Source organism: Cherax quadricarinatus, chromosome 6 (assembly GCF_038502225.1).
Source record: "Cherax quadricarinatus isolate ZL_2023a chromosome 6, ASM3850222v1, whole genome shotgun sequence".
Classification (NCBI taxonomy): Eukaryota; Metazoa; Arthropoda; class Malacostraca; order Decapoda; family Parastacidae; genus Cherax; species Cherax quadricarinatus.
Window position 1 is genome coordinate 47,557,925 of NC_091297.1, and position 20,150 is coordinate 47,578,074.

The 20,150-nt window shown below is 39.6% G+C and overlaps 1 protein-coding gene across 9 annotated transcripts in view; it reads left to right on the plus strand.

Moving 5' to 3' along the window:
* Positions 1-20,150, plus strand: part of mof (males absent on the first) — a 510,758-nt gene that overhangs the window by 361,943 nt on the left and 128,665 nt on the right. For 5 of the 9 annotated variants that reach the window (XM_070081489.1, XM_070081474.1, XM_070081519.1 and 2 more), the window contains one exon: positions 4,775-4,948. In XM_070081489.1, coding sequence (XP_069937590.1) covers positions 4,775-4,948 — 174 coding nt within the window. Of the gene's footprint in view, positions 1-4,774; positions 4,949-19,844; positions 19,929-20,150 lie in introns of all 9 variants that reach the window. The other 4 variants (XM_070081501.1, XM_070081515.1, XM_070081496.1 and 1 more) reach the window with 2 other exon arrangements.

Consider the following 20,150-nt stretch of genomic DNA (forward strand, 5'->3'; position numbering starts at 1 on the left):
CTACCACCATCACAACCACTACCCTCCTCTACCACCATCACAACCACTACCACCCTCTACCACCATCACTACCACCATCACAAATACTACCATCCTCTAGGACCATCACAACCACTGCCATCCTCTACCACCATCACAACCACTACCATCCTCTACCACCATCACAACCACTACCATCCTCTACCACCATCACAACCATCCTCTACCACCATCACAACCACTGCCATCCTCTTCCTCCACAACCACTACCATCCTCTAGCACAACCACTACCATCCTCTAGCACCATCACAACCACTACCATCCTCTACCACCTCCACAACAACTACCATCCTCTACCACCTCCACAACAACTACCATCCTCTACCACCATCACTGCCACTACCATCCTCTACCACCATCACTGCCACTACCATCCTCTCCCACCATCACTGCCACTACCATCCTCTACCACCATCACAACCACTACCATCCTCTACCACCATCACAACCACTATGACCCTCTTCCACCATCACATCCACTACCACCCTCTACCACCATCACAACCACTACCATCCTCTACCACCATCACAACCACTACCATTCTCTACCACCATCACAACCACTACCATCCTCTACCATCATCACAACCACTACCATCCACTACCACCATCACAACCACTAACATCCTCTACCACCACTACGACCCTCTACCACCATCACATCCAGTACCACCCTCTACCACCATCACAACCACTACCACCATCTACCACCATGACAACCACTACCATCCTCTACCACCATCACAACCTCTACTATCCACTACCACCATCACAACCACTACCATCCACTACCATCACAACCACTACCATCCTCTACCACCATCACTACCACCCTCTACCACCATTACTACCACCATCACAACCACTACCATCCTCTACCACCATCACAACCACTACCATCCTCTACCACCATCACAACCACTACCATCCACTACCATCACAACCACTACCATCCTCTACCACCATCACTACCACCCTCTACCACCATTACTACCACCATCACAACCACTACCATCCTCTACCACCATCACAACCACTACCATCCTCTACCACCATCACAACCACTACCATCCTCTACCAAAATCACAACCACTACCATCCTCTACCACCATCACAACCACTACCATCCTCTACCACCATCACAACCACTACCATCCTCTACCACCATCACTACCACCCTCTACCACCATTACTACCACCATCACAACCACTACCATCCTCTACCACCATCACAACCACTACCATCCTCTACCACCATCACAACCACTACCATCCTCTATCACCATCACAACCACTACCATCCTCTACCAAAATCACAACCACTACCATCCTCTACCACCATCACAACCACTACCATCCTCTACCACCATCACAACCACTACCATCCTCTACCACCATCACAACCACTACCATCCTCTACCACCATCACAACCACTGCCATCATCTACCACCATCACAACCACTACCATCCTCTACCACCTTCACAACCACTACCATCCTCTACCAACATGACTACCATCCTCTACCACCATGACTACCATCCTCTACCACCATGACTACCACCCTCTACCACCATGACTACCACCCTCTACCACCATGACTACCACCCTCTACCCCCATGACTACCACCCTCTACCCCCATGACTACCACCCTCTACCACCATGACTACCACCCTCTACCACCATGACTACCACCCTCTACCACCATGACTACCACCCTCTACCACCATGACTACCACCCTCTACCACCATGACTACCACCCTCTACATCGATGACTACCACCCTCTACATCGATGACTACCACCCTCTACATCGATGACTACCACCCTCTACATCGATGACTACCACCCTCTACCACCGTGACTACCACCCTCTACCACCGTGACTACCACCCTCTACCACCGTGACTACCACCCTCTACCACCGTGACTACCACCCTCTACCACCGTGACTACCACCCTCTACCACCGTGACTACCACCCTCTACCACCGTGACTACCACCCTCTACAACCGTGACTACCACCCTCTACCACCACTACCACCCTCTACCACCATCACTACCTCCCTCTTCCACCATCACTACTGTCAGCATAGTTGCTGGTCCCCTACATGTGTTGCAAAGCTTATCTGAGTATCATAGTACCATCCATATGTTTTACATACATGACCCCTTGCTCGGCTCAGTGAGTAGCATGTGTGATGTCACATGATGCCGTTGCGAGCGCTGAGCAGTCGTCCTCTCTCGCAGTTCTCCACCCTTAGGTCTACGGCCAACACAGGCAGTCTGGGCTCCCCGCTTCTCACACTCTGCAATATAGTGTTACCATCCAACAAGTATGTTTAACTCCAACCATCACATCTCCAGGAACCCTTCCCAACACTACCACCATCACAACCACCCTCTACCACCATCACTACCACCCTCTACCACCATCACTACCACCCTCTACCACCATCACTACCACCCTCTACCACCATCACTACCACCCTCTACCACCATCACTACCACCCTCTACCACCCTCTACCACCATCACTACCACCCTCTGTCACCATCCAAACTTATTTAGCAGTCACACTCGATAAACAAGCACAAAAAAGAATTACATGTATTATGAAATGTTTTGGATGAACGTGCGGGGTATTGCTCACTCAACAAGTAACAGCGGCAGACTGAGTTACATACATGCGAGCGGCGGATCCTGGACTGGCGGACGCATCTGATACGGATGATTTCGGTGTGGAAATACGAAACCCGGGGTAAAATTTTGCCGAAAAACTGGTCGAAATCCGAATTGTACGATATCTGCACCAGACAAAATCCGGGGTTCCACTGTATATGATATTGGTTATTTAAGTTTTTTGGTTTACAGTTATTGGTAAATTTTTTTGTGTGAATGAAAACCTCCATATGAGGTCTCTTGAAGAAGCAGTTTAATTTCAGTAATTTTTTTTTTTTTGCATTGTCAATAAACTTGAGAAATGTAAGTTATTTTTGTGCCTAAACCAGTTTTGAGAAAAATATATTATATTTTCCTTATAAACTTCTAAGTTTACAAAAGAGAAAGAAAGATGTTAATAATGATATACAACAGTGCTTGGCACTGGACAAGCACCTAAAGTCGGTTCCTGACCAGCCGGGCTGTGGCTCGTACGTTGGTTTGTGTGCAGCCAGCAGCAACAGCCTGGTTGATCAGGCTCTGATCCACCAGGAGGCCTGGTCACAGACCGGGCCGCGGGGGCGTTGACCCCTGGAACTCTCTCCAGGTAAACTACAGGTAAGGGGGTTCCCTGAGACATGAAAATTATAACGAGGCTTCTGCAAGGGTAAAAAGGTTGAGAAACACTGATCTAGAGTAATGGTTTTCTCCTTGATCTTTGCACCAATTTAATCTTTATCAGTTGGTGATATCTTGAGACTTATTGGCAAGGGTAAAAATGTGTCAAATGCTTTACAGTGTTATGAGGCTGGAACAAGTAACAAAACTTAAGTCTTGCTTTTTTAAAGCAGTTGCTTGTGAATTACCATGAGACAAAATTTAACAAACTTACTCTCAATATTGACAAAACCTACTTCATACAGTTTGGAAACAGAACTACAGATGTTCTTCTTAACATAACAATAAATGGATCACCTATCACAAAGCTCACAGAGGGAAAATTCTTAGGAATCCACCTTGATAATAGATGCAAATTTCAAACACACACACAACACATTTCTAAGAAAATCTCCAAGACCGTAGGCATACTATCAAAGATACGGTACCATGTTCCACAGTCAGCCCTCCTGGCCCTATATCACTCAATCATTTACCCCTATCTCACCTATGGAATTTGTGCATGGGGCTCAACAACAATAAACCATCTCAGACTATTAATTACCCAACAAAAGGCTGAAGTCAGAATGATAACAAATTCCCACTACAGGCAACATACTCCACCAGTATTCAAAACTCTAACTTACTCACCGTACAAAACATCCATACTTATTATTGTACCTACTACGTACATAGAACACTTAACTCGGATATAAACCCTCCCTCCCCTCAGACTTCTCCTTACCAACCTCAACAGAACACATGACCACAACACAAGGCACAGATCACTCTTTGATGTTCCTCGTGTCCACCTCACACTATGTAAAAACGCAATGCACATAAAAGGCCCAAAAATCTGGAATTCATTACTTGTGAATATAAAAGAAATACTGTCTGTTTATCAATTCAAGACTTCTTAAAAACTACTTACTCACCCACAACTAAATAAATACTAATTAACTGTATCTCATAAATGTATAACCTGTAACCCTATCAAACTGTTTTTTTTAATTACATTACCTAATAGAATACTCCATTCTCTTGATTGCTCAGTAACTCACCGAAGGTGCTACAAATTTGTACAACTATAAAGCCTCTTATCTGAAATACTCATTTGTACTTCATGTTGTAATTTGTTTACTGTAATTTTTACCACTGAATATATCATTGCTTAATTAATCTAAATTTAATTTTAAGCCTGCCCATAATGTTCTGCATACAATGGGCTTTTGGTTGTACACTCAACCACTGTATTTCTTTTGTACAACTATGTATCATGTCCAAATAATAAATAAATAAATAAATAAATAAATAGTGACACAGGCTATAGAGTGAATCTTCCTCTTGGTAAACAGTCCATTGTTCTGAAGTTGTATGTGTGTATGGTTCTCTCTGCAATATTTTTGTATTTTTTCAGTCAGATGACAAGTATCACACAACAAGACATCATTTCGACATTACAGAATATCAACTTGGTCAAGTATTGGAAAGGTCAGCATGTAATATGTGTGACACCAAAACTAGTAGAGGAATATATTAACTCTGCTCAGTTTAAAAGGCCTAGGCTAACGGTCGATTCGTCTTTGTTGAGGTGAGTTTTGTATTTTTTAATTTTAAGTTATCACACAAATTATGGTAGTGCATATTTCTGTGGAATAATATCTAACTTTGAGATTAAACAAACTTAATGATTTGTAGAAACATGTAGTCAATATTTTTAATGTCATTCCAACATGCAGTGTTAGTAAGTTTCTCATTATTTGTGTTCAGTATGTTTGTATTATTGGAGTTCCCAGAGTGGGAGTCAGTGCTGTGCATATTCTCCTACTGAATATCTTACATTACACTGCAACATCAGTAAAAGAATTTCCAGTACAGTAATTTGAAATTTTTATTGTCATAGAAGAGGGCTCGCTCTGTGTTGCATAATATTGTTAATTATTGTTAATTATTGTTAATTATTTAAGAGATTTAGTATTTAACTGTAAAATAATGTTTTTGTTAGTCAAAATATTTTAATTTTAGTGGTAAGCAGGAAATGGTCCAAAATATCATAAACTATGATAATTTTTGATTAACCCTTAACCCTTTGACTGTCACAAGCCCCTTTCTGAAACTGTCATTCTATGTCGCAAAATTTTTGGAAAAAAGAAAAATTATTTTTTCTTATGAAATCATAGAGAATCTTTTCCTGATGGTAATGAAACCAAAAGTATGAAATTTGGTCGAAAACTCTCGAAATTACGCTCCTGCGAAGTTAGTGGTCTCTGTGACATATACGGATCGGCGATTTCGCCAACGTTGAGCCCTGTTTTTGTCCAATTCCATTGTTCCAGTTGGCCAAACTCATAGCTATTTCTTTAGAACTCCATTCTTTTCTATCAACTGAGTACGAGAAACCGCCCATTTACCAATTTTAACTACCTGGTAAAGTGGTCAGAAATTGGCAATTTGGCCAATTTCACACAAATTAAAAAAGATGCCAATTTCAAAATAGAGTCCAGAATAAACAGTGTAGACATTCTTGGCACTAAAATAACATATCCTCTGCTCATTAGTCGCATCTTGAGGCCCCTCTTATATTACTATTGCTTTCTATTTAGATTTTTTATTCATACAAAAAATACAAAATTTACTGTTATGCAGACTACTGCATTATTGTAAAAATGGTATAAATAATATCAATGCACTAGTGAAAGAATATTAGACTCCTCAGTTGATGTGTATTGGATGTGTGGGGTGATTTGCTTACTCTTGAACATTGGTAAAAATCGAACATTTCTGCTACTTTGAGCTCAATTTCAAGGTTGTTTTCATAGTTAAACTAATCAAAATCATCTCTGTTTCTGCAATATGTTTTCCATTTTATCACGTGAGACCATGAAAATGAGAATACAATGATGAATACTATACGAAAATACACCTCAAAGTCGGCGTTTTAATCCAAAAGAACGGTCAGAGTTTTTTTTCTCATTATGCACTGCATGCTGCAGGATTTTTTTGTGGTGCACACTGGCCACGCAGACCCATTCTCTCACATGTGGGCCTACCAGCTTTCTCCTGCTTGATTTGAAGCCGTTAGAATTATTGAGTACATATACGTCCGAAACACTGGCTCGTAAGACGTACATATACGACCAAAACAGTCAAAGGGTTAAACTGTCCAAATGTAGATCTCCGTTCACTTGCGTAGTGCTCTGAATATTTTGAAAAATAAAAAAAAAAAGTTTTTTTTTTAAATGAAGAGCCTATTTTTCTACATGTTATAGGATTAAAAAAAAATTAGGGTCAGTACTTACCAAGATATAAGACCCTGAAGTTGGCTGTGGATGCTCACCTGACAGCAACAGTAGAGTCCTACCGCTTGCAAAAGTGTTGCTGATATACCTTTTTTTCTCGTTTTTATTTTAATTTGTATACACCTACCATTCGACTTACGACCTGCTCGACATACAATGGCTCGACTTACGACCGTGTTTTTTGTGCCAAATTTCTGGGAAATAAACAAGTGTTTGTGTTGTACACAGTGTTTATCCTAAACCTTACAGTATAAAATACAGTACTAAATGTTATGTTGATATTCAGTAGTAAAGTTCGACTTACATCCATTTCAACTTACGACCGGTTTCTCGGAACCGAACTCGGTCGTAAGTCAGATGGTAGGTGTATTTTTTATGTTCTGATAATTACAATTTATAATAGTTCTTGTGATTTCTTAGCCAATCTTTGTTCTGACACTAATATTAGGTACTGAAATAGTACTCAAATATTCACAATCAGATTGTCAGGTGAACATTTTCAGGTGCCTGGGTCATTTACTATTGTCTAGAAATATATACAAAGTATTTATAGGTCCTGGCAATGTTTTAGACATGCTGGAGTATACCTTGAAACATGGTATTATGAAAAGCATCCCTACACTGTTGACAGCCCAGTGACATTCGATAAATGTGAACTGCTCCAGCTAACCCTCTTTTATTTGTTATCACTGTTTCACTCAAACATGTCATGTCTTGTCTATCTGTCTGTCTCTACTTATCTGTCTGTCTACCTGTGTGTGCTTTGAGTATATATCAAACTCCTTGAAGAATGGTGTTATGACAACTATTGACAGCTCAGTGACATTTGATAAATGGGCATAGGGGGAACCCTTGCTTTACTTGTTTTCACTGATTCACACAAGCATGTTTGTCTGTCTGTCTATCTTTGCCTGGAATTTTTTTGGTTATGCTAGGTAATTTACACTATGTACAGTAGGGCCCCGTTTTACGGGGTTTTGCTTTCGGCGTTCCGCTAATACGGTCATTTCAAATTATGACCAAAACTCGCTATACGGCTCCCCCCACCTGACTTTCTAATACGATCACCGTGCCCCATCCGGTTTGTTTACATTCTCTGTGAGATCCATAAGCACTAAGTCTCTCCATTATGTCTGGAAAGTCCAAAATTTTAAGTGTTTTTGAAAGTTATTTCATATTTTATGTATACTCTGATAATTATACTTATGTATACCTGTGCTTAAATAAACTTATATAGTGTGCTGGCGCGCAGGTACACATTAAAATCAATTCTCAAGTCTCGAGACGTCATATTAGTAATAATAATCACCGAGTGTCATTTAAATGTCGTGTATTACGTTAATATACACATTTTCATTAATCCATCTATGATATTTTTTCAAAATTGTATAATAAACACGATGCATAACATATAAATATGATAAATACACCCCACAATAGAATAAATAAACATAAATATGAGATGTGGTAGCCAGATAACTTGTACAAGTGATGCCAAGAATAACATTTTCTCTAATCTAACATAAGAGAAAATGTGTTACTGGGGGTAACTGTAGAAAATTATTCTTTTTGTATGTATGTAAGTTTATTCAGGTATACACAAATACAGTTACACAGATTATCATACATAGCAGCATATGTGTAGAGAATCTAGGATAACCCAAAAAAGTCAGACAGAGTGACTTATTTCTATTGCCTTCACTCAGAGTGTCATTTCTTCTCAAAATGTTGTTACATGAGAATGGGAGTGTTCTTCTTTATTTATTCTACCGTATCAATGTAGAGACAACCTGTACACATTGTAACTTGTACACAAACCAGATGTGTACACTTTGTTTACAAAACTTACCTTCGCCTGGTTTGTTTACATAACTCTGCGCCTGTCCTCTCTCATGCACTCATTCTCTCTCTCATTTATTTGTTTTATCTCATTTACCTACTCCTGACCCTACATTAAGACTACAAATATTTTAAGGTAAGTAATGAGTAAACTGTATATGCATTTTATCGCTCTGGGATGCTTAAATGTATTAGAATATTATGTGGCCTGGTATGGTAGCCTGGCTGACTACCATACATACCACACTTGATTTCTTACAATAAATACTACTTGTCTCACCCTAGATTAAGACTATAAATATTTTAAGGTAAGTAATGAGTGCACTATGTGTGTATTGTACTTTATTATTGTTTTTTGATGCCTAGTTCTATTGCTAACTTAATATATGTTAGTGTAAACTTGTTATCTAGTATTTCTATGCATTTATAAGTGGAAAAAAAGGGTGTTCCACTTTACGGCGATTTCTGCTTTATGGCGGTAGCCTGGAACCTAACCTGCCGTATAAGTGGGGCCATACTGTATAATTGTACTTAGGTGTACATGTGAGAGAGATAGACAAAGATATAGACAGATACAGAGATATAGACAGAGAGACAGCCAGAGACAGCCAAAGCCAGCCAGCCGGCCAGCTTGCCGAATACATAAGAACATAAGAAAGAAGGAACACTGCAGCAGGCCTACTGGCCCACCTAGTCAGGTCACATCCACTGAAGGAAGGAGCATGACGTCAGACCTAGTAGCACAAGCTAGTCAGGTCCAACTCACACCCGCCTACACTTGCTCATGTATTTGGCTAACCCTGCTGTATTCGTTATCACTGTTACACATAACATGTCTGTCTCTCTGTCTGCCTATCTGTCTCTGTCTACCTGTCTGTCTGTGCTTACCTGTCTAGCCTTGCTTATCTGTCTGTGTGTGCCTGGAGTATATATCAAACTCCTTGAAGAATGGTTTTATGACAACTGTTGACACCTCAGTGACATTTGATAAATGGGCACTCGGAGAACCCTGGCTTTACTTGTTTTCACTGATACACACACAAACATGTTTGTCTGTCTATCTATCTGTCTGTCTATCTTTGCCTGGAATATTTTGGTTATCGTTGGTAATTTACACTGTGTATAACAACTGTACTTATGTGTGCATGTGAGAAAAATGTAGACAGATAGAAATATAGACAGATACAGAGAAATAGACAGAGACAGCCAGAGACAGCCAGCCAGTCAGCCTGCCGAATACATAAGAACATAAAAAAGAAGGAACACTGTAGCAGGCCTAATGGCCCATGCAAGGCAGGTCCATGTCTCCTCCCCCCACCCGGACTTAGACCAATGACTCACCTAGTCAGGTCACATCCACTGAAAGAAGGAACACGACATCAGACCTAGTAGCACAAGCTAGTCAGGTCCTACTCGCACCCACCCACACTCACTCACTCGTGTATTTATCTAACCTATTTTTACTTTCCTCTTAAAAGTGGAGTGTTAATGTGACATGGCATCAGTGAATCCTTGGTGTTTGCCACACTATTTGCTCTAGCTGGCACTCAATTGAACTGGTGGTCCCACAAGGTACTAAGTGCTCCCAGATTTTTAATTACTTTGCACACTGAGTGCACAGACAGTCTTTCATGTCTAGGTGACTCGAGCCTATTGCACCAAATTTGAAGGAATGAAAAATAAAAGGTAGATCTTCGTTTGGAGCGCTATGCATGCAAATGTAGATCTACATTTGGACACTAAGGGTTAAAGGTGTAATAATTTAAAAAAAATTTTAACACGTCTGCCATTTCCCACCGAGGCAGGGTGACCCAAAAAGAAAGGAAAAATTTTTATCCTCATTCAACACTTTCACCACCACTCACACATTACCACTGTCATTGTAGAGGCACTCAGACACCTAAAAACTGAAGTATCTCTAGCTGCTGGTTTTTCATTAACAAAATTCGGTTTTTAATTTTTGTTTACTAAGTCATCTCCCACCAAGTTAGGGTGACTTAGTGAAGAGAATAGTCATCATCGCACACTTAGTAGCTGTCTTGTCAGAAGTGTGCAGACATATTATTCATATGGCTCTGAGTTGTAACATCGCCTATCCTTCAAGTGAAGGCACTGTATCTATCATCCCCAGACCTCAAAATCTAGCTACTTTCGAGTTTCTTTTTAGATGTTTTCTTGCTTACAACCCCACAACATGTCAAATTCCAGAAAACTGTCTTGCCTCCACTCAGATTTAAGTTACATTAATCTGCTAGATGCTCAAGCCACTGCCACTCGAAACCTTTTATACCCACCCCTCCAACTTTTCCTACAATATCCCCAACATCTCCATGAATCGACCACAGATTTATGCACAGTACTCTCTCTGTGAATCTATCAGTGTCCACCCATCCTTATTCTCTCATAATATTCACACTACATATCGATACCAAATATAACATACCGATTCTAGGGATATCTGCAACATTCAGAGACTATATATACCTCACACCCACACAAATGTTGGCACCACCATTCTCTGGTATATTTCCTTACTTTGCTTCTATTGGTAAACCAAAGACAGCTCCAAATTTCATCTGACTGCTTTCCCCTTGTCTTTCATATGCCCATCTGCTGACACAGCCACTCCCAAGGATCTAGATCCATTCACTTCCATGTGCCTTCTTTCTCCAGTCTGACATGCAGTCTTTCATTGTTTAGATTATCCCTACTCTCATCACTTCGCTCTTTTCTATGTTCACTTTTATGTTTCCTTTACACACCCTCCCACACTTCTCCATCAGCCTTTTCAACCTAGCTTTCAAATTTCTCAAAAGCACTGTTTTATCAGCATAGAGCAGCTGTGACATTTTCCAATCTGTATCAGATTCATTATCTTTCAAGCTCCATCTCTCCCAAAACTAGCATTAATTTTTCTATTAATACATTAAACAACCACAGTGATGTCACATTCCTAAGCCCTACTTTTATTGGAATGTAGTCTGCTTCTCTCCTATGAGCCCTAATCTGAGCCTCACACTTGTCATTAATATTTTACAGCTTTTAGTAACTTAGTCACATATTCTATAAATTTTTCAACACTTGCCACTAGAGATGTGACATAATATCAGTATTAGTCAAGTTTAATGGTATCAGTATTGGCCTAAAATTGAGTATTGGTATCAATGGGCATTGGTTAATTTTGATAGTATTGTGTTGGCTGGCCTCAGGTAAGTTTGATGGTATCGGTATTGGAAAAAGTTGAGTAATGACGTTGGCAGAAATTTTGTTATCATCCCGTCACTATCTGCCACATTTCTGTACACCTGTAAGTCCATAAAAAGAATATATGGCTGTTTACCCTTATTTAAATTTTACTTATTTGAATGCAAACACTTGTTCTATACATCTCTTTTCTTCCTAAATTCTCCTTATGTTTTCCGTAGTCCTACTTTCTTTCCCCTAACTCTTTCGATAATAATTCTACAGTACATTTCATCCTATTTATTTATTTATTTATCACATTGGCTGTTTCCCACCAAGGCAGGGTGGCCCAAAAAAGAAAAGCTTTCATCATCATTCACTCCATCACTGTCTTGCCAGAAGCATGCTTTACACTACAGTTATAAAGCTGCAACATTAACACCCCTCCTTCAGAGTGCCGGCACTGTACTTCGCATCTCTAGGAATCAAGTCCTGCCTGCTGGTTTCCCTGAATCATTTCATAAATGTTACCTTGCTTACACTCCAACAGCATGTCCAATCCTAAAAACCATTTCTCTCTATTTGCTCCTATCTAACACTCTGACACACTTGCTGGAAGTCCAAGCCCCTCTCACACAAAACCACCTTTACCACCTCCCTCCAACCTTTCCTAGGCCAACCCATACCCCGCCTAACCTCCACTACAGATTTATACACTCTCAAAGTCATTCTATTTTGTTCCATCCTCTCTACATGTCCAAACCATCTCAATAACCCCTCCTCAGCTCCCTGGATAATAGTTTTGGTAATCCCACACCTCCTCCTAATCTCCAAACTACGGATTCTCTGCATTATATTCACACCACACATTACTCGCAGACATGACATCTCCACTGCCTCCAGCCTTCTCCTTGTTGCAACATTCACAACCCATGCTTCACTCCCATACAAGAGTGCTGGTATAACTATACTCTCATACATTCCCCTCATGGATAAACTTCTTTGTCTCCACAGACTCCTCAGTGTGCCACTCACCTTTTTCCCCCCTCATTAATTCTATGATTCACCTCATCTTTCATAGACCCATCTGGTGACACCTCCACTCCCAAATATCTGAACATATTCGCCTCCATATTCTCTCCCTCCAATCTGATATCCAATCTTCCGTTACCTAATTTTTTTGTTATCCTCATCATCTTACTCTTTCCTATATTCACTTTTAACCCTTAAACTGTCCAAGCAGATCTACGTTCACATGCGTAGTGCTCCAAAAGTAGATCTACGTTTTTTTTACATATTTTCAAATATAAAAAAAAAATACATCAAAGATTTTAAACGTTTTCAAAAAAAAAAAAAAGATCTACTTTTTTCACATACTTTCAAATGTTGAAAAAACATAGATCTACGTTTGGACAGTTTAAGGGTTAATTTCCTTCTTTTACATACCCTACCAAACTCAACTAACCTCTGCAACCTCTCTTCAGAATCTCCCAAAAGCAGTGTCATCAGCAAAGAGCAGCTGTGACAACTCCCACTTTGTGTTATATTCTTTATCTTTTAAGCCCACACCTCTTGCGAAAATCTGAGCATTCCGTTCTCTTACAAGTCTATCTATAAATATATTGAACAACCATGGAGACATGACACATCCCTTTCTAAGGCCTACTTTTACTGGGAAATAATCTCCCTCTCGCCTACATACTCTAACCTGAGCCTCACTATCCTCGTAAAAACTTTTCACCGCTTTCAATAACCTGCCTCCCATTCCATACATTTGCAACATCTGCCACATTGTTCCCCCTATCCACCCTATCATATGCCTTTTCAAAATCCATAAATGCCACAAATACCTCTTTACCCTTATCTAAATGCTGTTCACCTATGTTTCACTGTAAATACTTGATCTACACCCCCCCCCTACCTTTCCTAAAGTCTCCTTGTTCATCTGCTATCTTACTCTCCGTCTTACTCTTAATTCTTTCAGTAATAACTCTACCATACGCTCTACCAGGTATACTCAACTGACTTATTCCCCTATAATTTTTACATCTTTGTTCCCTTTGCCTTGCCCTCTTCAATACATTTATTAAATAAAAACACTAACCTCTCCTGCTTTTAACATTTCTATCTTTATCCCATCAATACCAGCTGCTTTACCCCCTTTCATTCTCCTCACTGCCCCACGCACTTCCCCCACACTTACAACTGGCTCTTCCTCACTCCTATAAGATGTTATTCCTCCTTATCCCATACATGAAATCACAGCTTCCATATCTTCATCATCATTTAACAATTCCTCAAAATATTCCCTCCATCTTCCTGATACCTCTAAATCTCCATTTAATAACTCTCCTCTCCTATTTTTAACTAACAAATCCATTCTTTCCCTAGGCTTTCTCAGCTTATTAATCTCACTCCAAAACTTTTTCTTATTTTCAACAAAATTTGTTGACAACATCTCGCCCACCCTCTCATTTGCTCACTTTTTACATTGCTTCACCACTCTCTTACTGTCTGTTTTTTTCTCCATATACTCCTCCCTCCTTGCATCACTTCTACTTTGTAAAAACCTCTCAGTATGCTAACTTTTTTTCTCTTACTACTCTCTCTTTACATCATCATTCCACCAATTGCTCTTCTTCCCTCCCACACCCACTTTCCTGTAACCACATACTTCTGCTGAACACTCTAACACTATGTTCTTAAACTTGCCCCATACATCTACCCCATTGCCTATATTCTCACTAGCCCATTAGTCCACCAACAGTTGTTTGTTTTACCCTAACTGCCTCTTCCTTTAGTTTATACATCTTCACTTCTTTCTTACTTGCAGTTTCCATTCTCCTTGTATCCTATCTATCTTTTACTCTCACTGTAGCTACAACTAAAAAGTGATCTGATGTATCTGTGGCCCCTCTATAAACATGTACATCCTGAAGTCTACCCAACGGTCTTTTATCTACCAATACGTAGTCCATCAAATTACCGTCATTTTGCCCTACATCATATATTGTTTACTTATTTATCCTCTTTTTCTTAAAATATGTGTTACCTATAACCAAACCCCTTCTATACAGAGTTCAATCAAATGCTCCCCATTATCATTTACACCTGGCACCCAAATTTGCCTATCAACACCCTCTCTAAATGCTTCTCTTACTTTAGCATTTAGGTCCCCTACCTCAGTTACTCTCTCACTTGGCTCAAAAGATCTTACACACTCGCTTAACATTCTCTTTCTCTCTTCTCCAGGTGCATACACAGTTATTAGGACTCAATTTTCACATCCATCCCTTATTTTAATCCACATAATCCTTGAATTTATACATTTATATTCCCTCTTCTCTCTCCATAACTGATCCTACAAGATTATTTCTACCCCTTCCTTAGATCTAACTCTATCAGATACCCCTGACTTCATCCCATTCATTTCTTCCCACTGAAACTACCCTACCCCCTTCAGCTTTGTTTCACTTAGGGTTAGGACATCCAACTTCTTTTCATTCATAACCTTAGCAATCATCTCTTTCTTATCATTAGCGCTATGTCCACACACATTCAAGCATCCCAATTTTATAAAGTTTTTCTTTTCCTTGTTTTTAGTAATTTATACAGAAGGGGTTACTGGCCCATTGCTTCTGGCATTTAGTCACCTCTTATGACATGCATAGCTTACGGAGGAAGAATTAATTCTCTGCTTCCCCATGGAAGTGGAACAGAATTGTTTTGCATACACATATCACCCTGTGTACTCAAAAGACTTTTTTCCTTATAATTATAATCCCTACATTCTCTTCTCTTATACAGTGGACCCTCGGGGTAACGGCGGCATCGGCTAACGCGAAAATCGGATAGTGGCGCGTTTTTGTGTCAAAATATTGGCTTGGCTAATGCCCAAGAACCCAGTTAAGGGCATTCGTCCCAAATGTGTCCGCGCGGCCTGAGCAGCCCCACCTTTCCAGTACAGCTAGTGTGCCATTGTTTACAAGCCAGTGCGGACGATTCCACGTGTACAAGTGGTATACATTTTGTATTATTCCATTGTTTTTGGTGCTTTTAGCTGCTAAATAAGCCACCATGGGCCCAAAGAAAGCTTCTAGTGCCAACCCTGTGGTAAAAAAGGTGAGAAGTACTATTGAATTGAAGAAAAAGATAATCGAAAAGTACGAAAGTGGAGTGCGTGTCTCTGAGTTGGCCAGGTTATATAACAAACCCCATACAACCATTACTATCTTGGCCAACAAAAAGGCAATCAAGGAAGCTGTTGTTGCGAAAGATGGAAGTATGCTTACAAAACAGAGATCGCAAATACTCGAAGATGTGGAGAGACTGTTGTTGGTGTGAATAAACCAGAAACAATTATCAGGAGATAGTGTTTCTCATTCAATAATATGTGAAAAGGTGAGGCAGTTGCATGATGATCTAATTAAGAAAATGCCTAAAACTAGTGCTGATGTTAGTGAATTTAACACCAACAAAAGTTGGTTTGAGAGATTTAAGACTTGTAGTGGTATACACAGTGTGATAAGGCATGGTGAGGCTGCCAGTTCTGACAAAAAAAAGCAGCTGAAAAATATATGCAGGACTTTAAGGAGTACATAGAGGCTGAAAAATTAAAACCTCAACAAGAGTCCATTGTGACGAAACAGGCCTGTTTTGGAAGAAAATGCCAAACAGGACCTACATTATTCAGGAGGAAAAGGTACTCCCAGGACACAAGCCTATGAAAGAGAGGCTAACTCTCATGTTTTGTAGTAATGCTAGTGGGGATTGCAAAGTGAAGCCTTTACTGGTGTATCACTCTGAAACTCCCAGAGTGTTCAAGAAAAACAATGTTGTCAAGACTAAATTGTGTGTGATGTGGAGGGCAAACAGTAAGGCATGGGTCACTAGGGACATTTTCGTGGACTGGTTCTATGACTTGTTTGGCCCCAATGTGAAAAAATACCTCCTGGAAAATAAATTGTCACTCGGGTGCCTCCTGGTAATGGACAGTGCTGCTGCTCATCCACCAGACTTGCAAGAGCAAATTGTGGGGGAGTTTAGCTTCATCAAAGTGAAGTTTTTGCCTCCTAATACCATTCTTCTTCTCCATCCCATGGACCAGCAGGTCATTTCAAACTTCAAAAAACTGTACACCAAAGCAGTGTTTAAAAGTGCTTTGAAGTGACCTCAGGCACTGAATTGACCCTAAGAGAGTTATGGAAAGATTGCTTCAGTATCCTCAGCTGCATAAACCTTATAGGTAAGGCTTGGGAGGGAGTGACTTGCAGGACTTTGAACTCTGCTTGGAGGAAATTGTGGCCAGAATGTGTACAAAAGAGGGATTTTGAAGGGTTTGGGGCTAACCCTGAGGAGCCTATACCAGTTGTGGAATCTATTGTGTTATTGGGGAAGACCACGGGGTGGGAGGTTAGTGACGAGGATGTGGAAGAGTTGGTGGAGGACGACAATGAAGAGCTAACCACTACAGAACTGCAAGAGCTTCAGGTGCAACAGCAACAGATCACAGTTCAGAAATTTGCTTCAGAGGATGAGGAAGAGAGATGGAGGAAGTTGCCTTTGTCAAATTTAAGGACATTTGTACAATGTGGATAAAGGTGCAAGCATTTATGGATGAACATTATCCTGACACAGCTGTTGCAAGCTGCATTGGCAACATGTACAATAACTCTTGTGTCCCATTTTAGGGAAATCTTAGAGATGCCAGAAACAGAGCTCTCTGAACAGATATTTTGTGTGACAGGGTCAAGGTGGTCCTAGTGGCATTAACCCTTAAATGGTCCAGACAAATCGACGTTCAAATTCGTAGTGCTACAAAAGTAGATCTACTTTTTTTTTACATATTTTTAAATGTAACAAAAAAAAATGTAGATAAAAGTTTTTTTTACACATTTTCACATGTAAAACAAAAAAGAAGATCTACATTTTTTACATACTTTCAGATGTTGAAAAAACGTATATATACGTTTGAACCATTTAAGGGTTAAAAAACAAAGAAGGGAGGTAAACCCAGAAAATGACTTGTTACCTGAAGTCTTTATGGAATGGGATTCCCCTTCCAAACAATAGTACACCTCCATCCTCTCCCCCCATCCTGTCTCATCACTCATCAATAAGTCCTGAATAAAGATAAGCGTCATTTCAGTATTGTTTATTGTGCATGTCTGTGTTTTCTGTGTAGAGAAATATATATTTCATGTAAAAAAATTATTTCATTTAATACTTTTTGGCATCTGGAATGGATTAATTGGATTTCCATTATTTCTTATGGGAAAAATTAATTTGGCTAACAGCAAAATTGCTTAAAGGCAAGCTCTCTGGAACGGATTAATGCCATTACCCAAGTGTCCACTGTATAGAGGAACTGTGCATTTTTTTTTTTTCCAAATCCTTAGGTACCTCCCCGTTGATGCATATTCTAAACAGATACACCATCTCCTAACCTCTTTTCATCATCCTAGTCTTAATTCCATCTTTCCTGGTTTCTTTACCCTTTCATTCTATCCTTTGGCTCGTGCACTTCTGCATTACCCTCACTTCATCCTTAGGGTTTCCCACAACAAATCTCTCTAAATATTCCCTTAAAATTTCTCAAAATCTCTTAAATCTAGGTGCCTAAGCAAATATAATTTCTCATTTCCACTATCATTCAAGTCCCTTTAAATCTTCAACTTGAAAATTTATTCCCTGTCCTTTCTCTGCACAATTGTTCATATAACATTATGGTCTCTAAGATATACCTAGCCAGTTCCATTGACTGGTATTCCTCTCCATTCATACTCTCCCATTCCTTTTTAATTTTATTTCACTCTACTAGGACATTCAACTTCTTTTCATCTATAGTATTAAACCCTTTCAGGGTCAGTGCCGTACTTGTGTGCATAAATTCTAGCGCCTTCAAATCGAGCGGAAGAAAGCTGGTTGGCCTACATACGAAAGAATGGGTCTGCGTGGTCAGTGTGCGCAGTATAAAAAAACTCCTGCAGCACATAGTGCATAAAGAGGAAAAACTTCGTTTTTGGTTTAAAACAGCGATTTTGCAGTGTATTTTCGTATGGTATTTATGGTTGTATTCTCATTTTCATGGTCTCATTTGATAGAATGGAAGATACATTACAGAAATAGAGGTGATTTTGATTGGTTTCATGATGAAAAGTACCTTGAAATTGAGCTCAAAGTAGCGGAAATGTTAAATTTTTGCCGATGCTCAAAAGTAAACAAATCACGCCACGCGTTCAATACACGTCAACTGGCGAATCTGATATTCTTTCACAAGTGCACTGATATTATTTATACCATTTTTACAATAATGCAGTAGTCTGCATAACAGTAAATCTTCTATTTTTTGTGAGAATAAAAATTCAAAATGGAAAGCAAGAGGGGCCTGGAGACATGGCTAAAGAACTGAGAAAATGTTATCTTAGTGCCAGGAATGTCTGTCCTGTTTATTCTGGACCCTATTTTGAAATTGGCATCGTTTGAAATTTGTGTGAAATTGGCCAAATTGCCAATTTTTGACCACTTCATTTCTTGTACTCATTTGATAGAACAGATGGAGTTTTAGCAAAATAGCTATGATTTTAGTTGACTGGAATATTGGAATTGGTCGACAATAAGGCTCAAAGTGGGCGAAATGACCGATGCGTAAATGTCATCAGGACCGCTAACTTTGTGAGAGCATAATTCCGTAAGTTTTCCATCAAATTTCATACTTTTTGTGTCATTGCCATCGGGAAAGGATTCTCTTATCATTTCATAAGAAAAGATAGTTCTTTTTTTTTTTAATTTTTCGACCCTGAGAGCGAGTTCAGGATTGGGGGTTTTGAGACTGAAAGGGCTAAAATTCAGTTTTTTCCCAACGTGTGTACTACATCCATGCAAATTCAAACAACCCAACTTCCAAATGACCATACTAATGTAATACATAAGTTGTGCATGTGTCTAGACTTTTACAAGTTGTGATTTGCAAAGAATGATATTAACTTGAAGCTAGTACTGATAAGATTTATCCAGCTGGTAGAGATTTATTTTTAGTTCTTGGTAAATGTTAGAAATTTATGATGCTTAGCTTGTATAATTCCTCGGGAAATAATTTAATTGGTATTAAATGATTTATGAGTTATTGGCAACTCCAGGATGGTCTATCCTATGATGTAATTTCAGATGGTCACCTCCTAAGAGGCAACAAAACCAGAAGAGAAAGTGAAGCTGTCTGCACAGATGCTCCCCTTGCTTGAAACTGGTGAAGTTAGAAATCGCTTAAGAATATTATGCTTTGTGTGTATGTGTGTGTGTGTATACATAGTGGAACCTTGACTTACGAGTTTAATCCATTCCAGGAGCTAGCTCGTAACTCAGTTTACTTGTGTATCACATTAACCCTTTGACTGTTTCGGTCATATATATACGTCTTACGAGCCACCGTTTTTGACGTGTATATACTCATAAATTCTAGCGGCTTCAAATCAA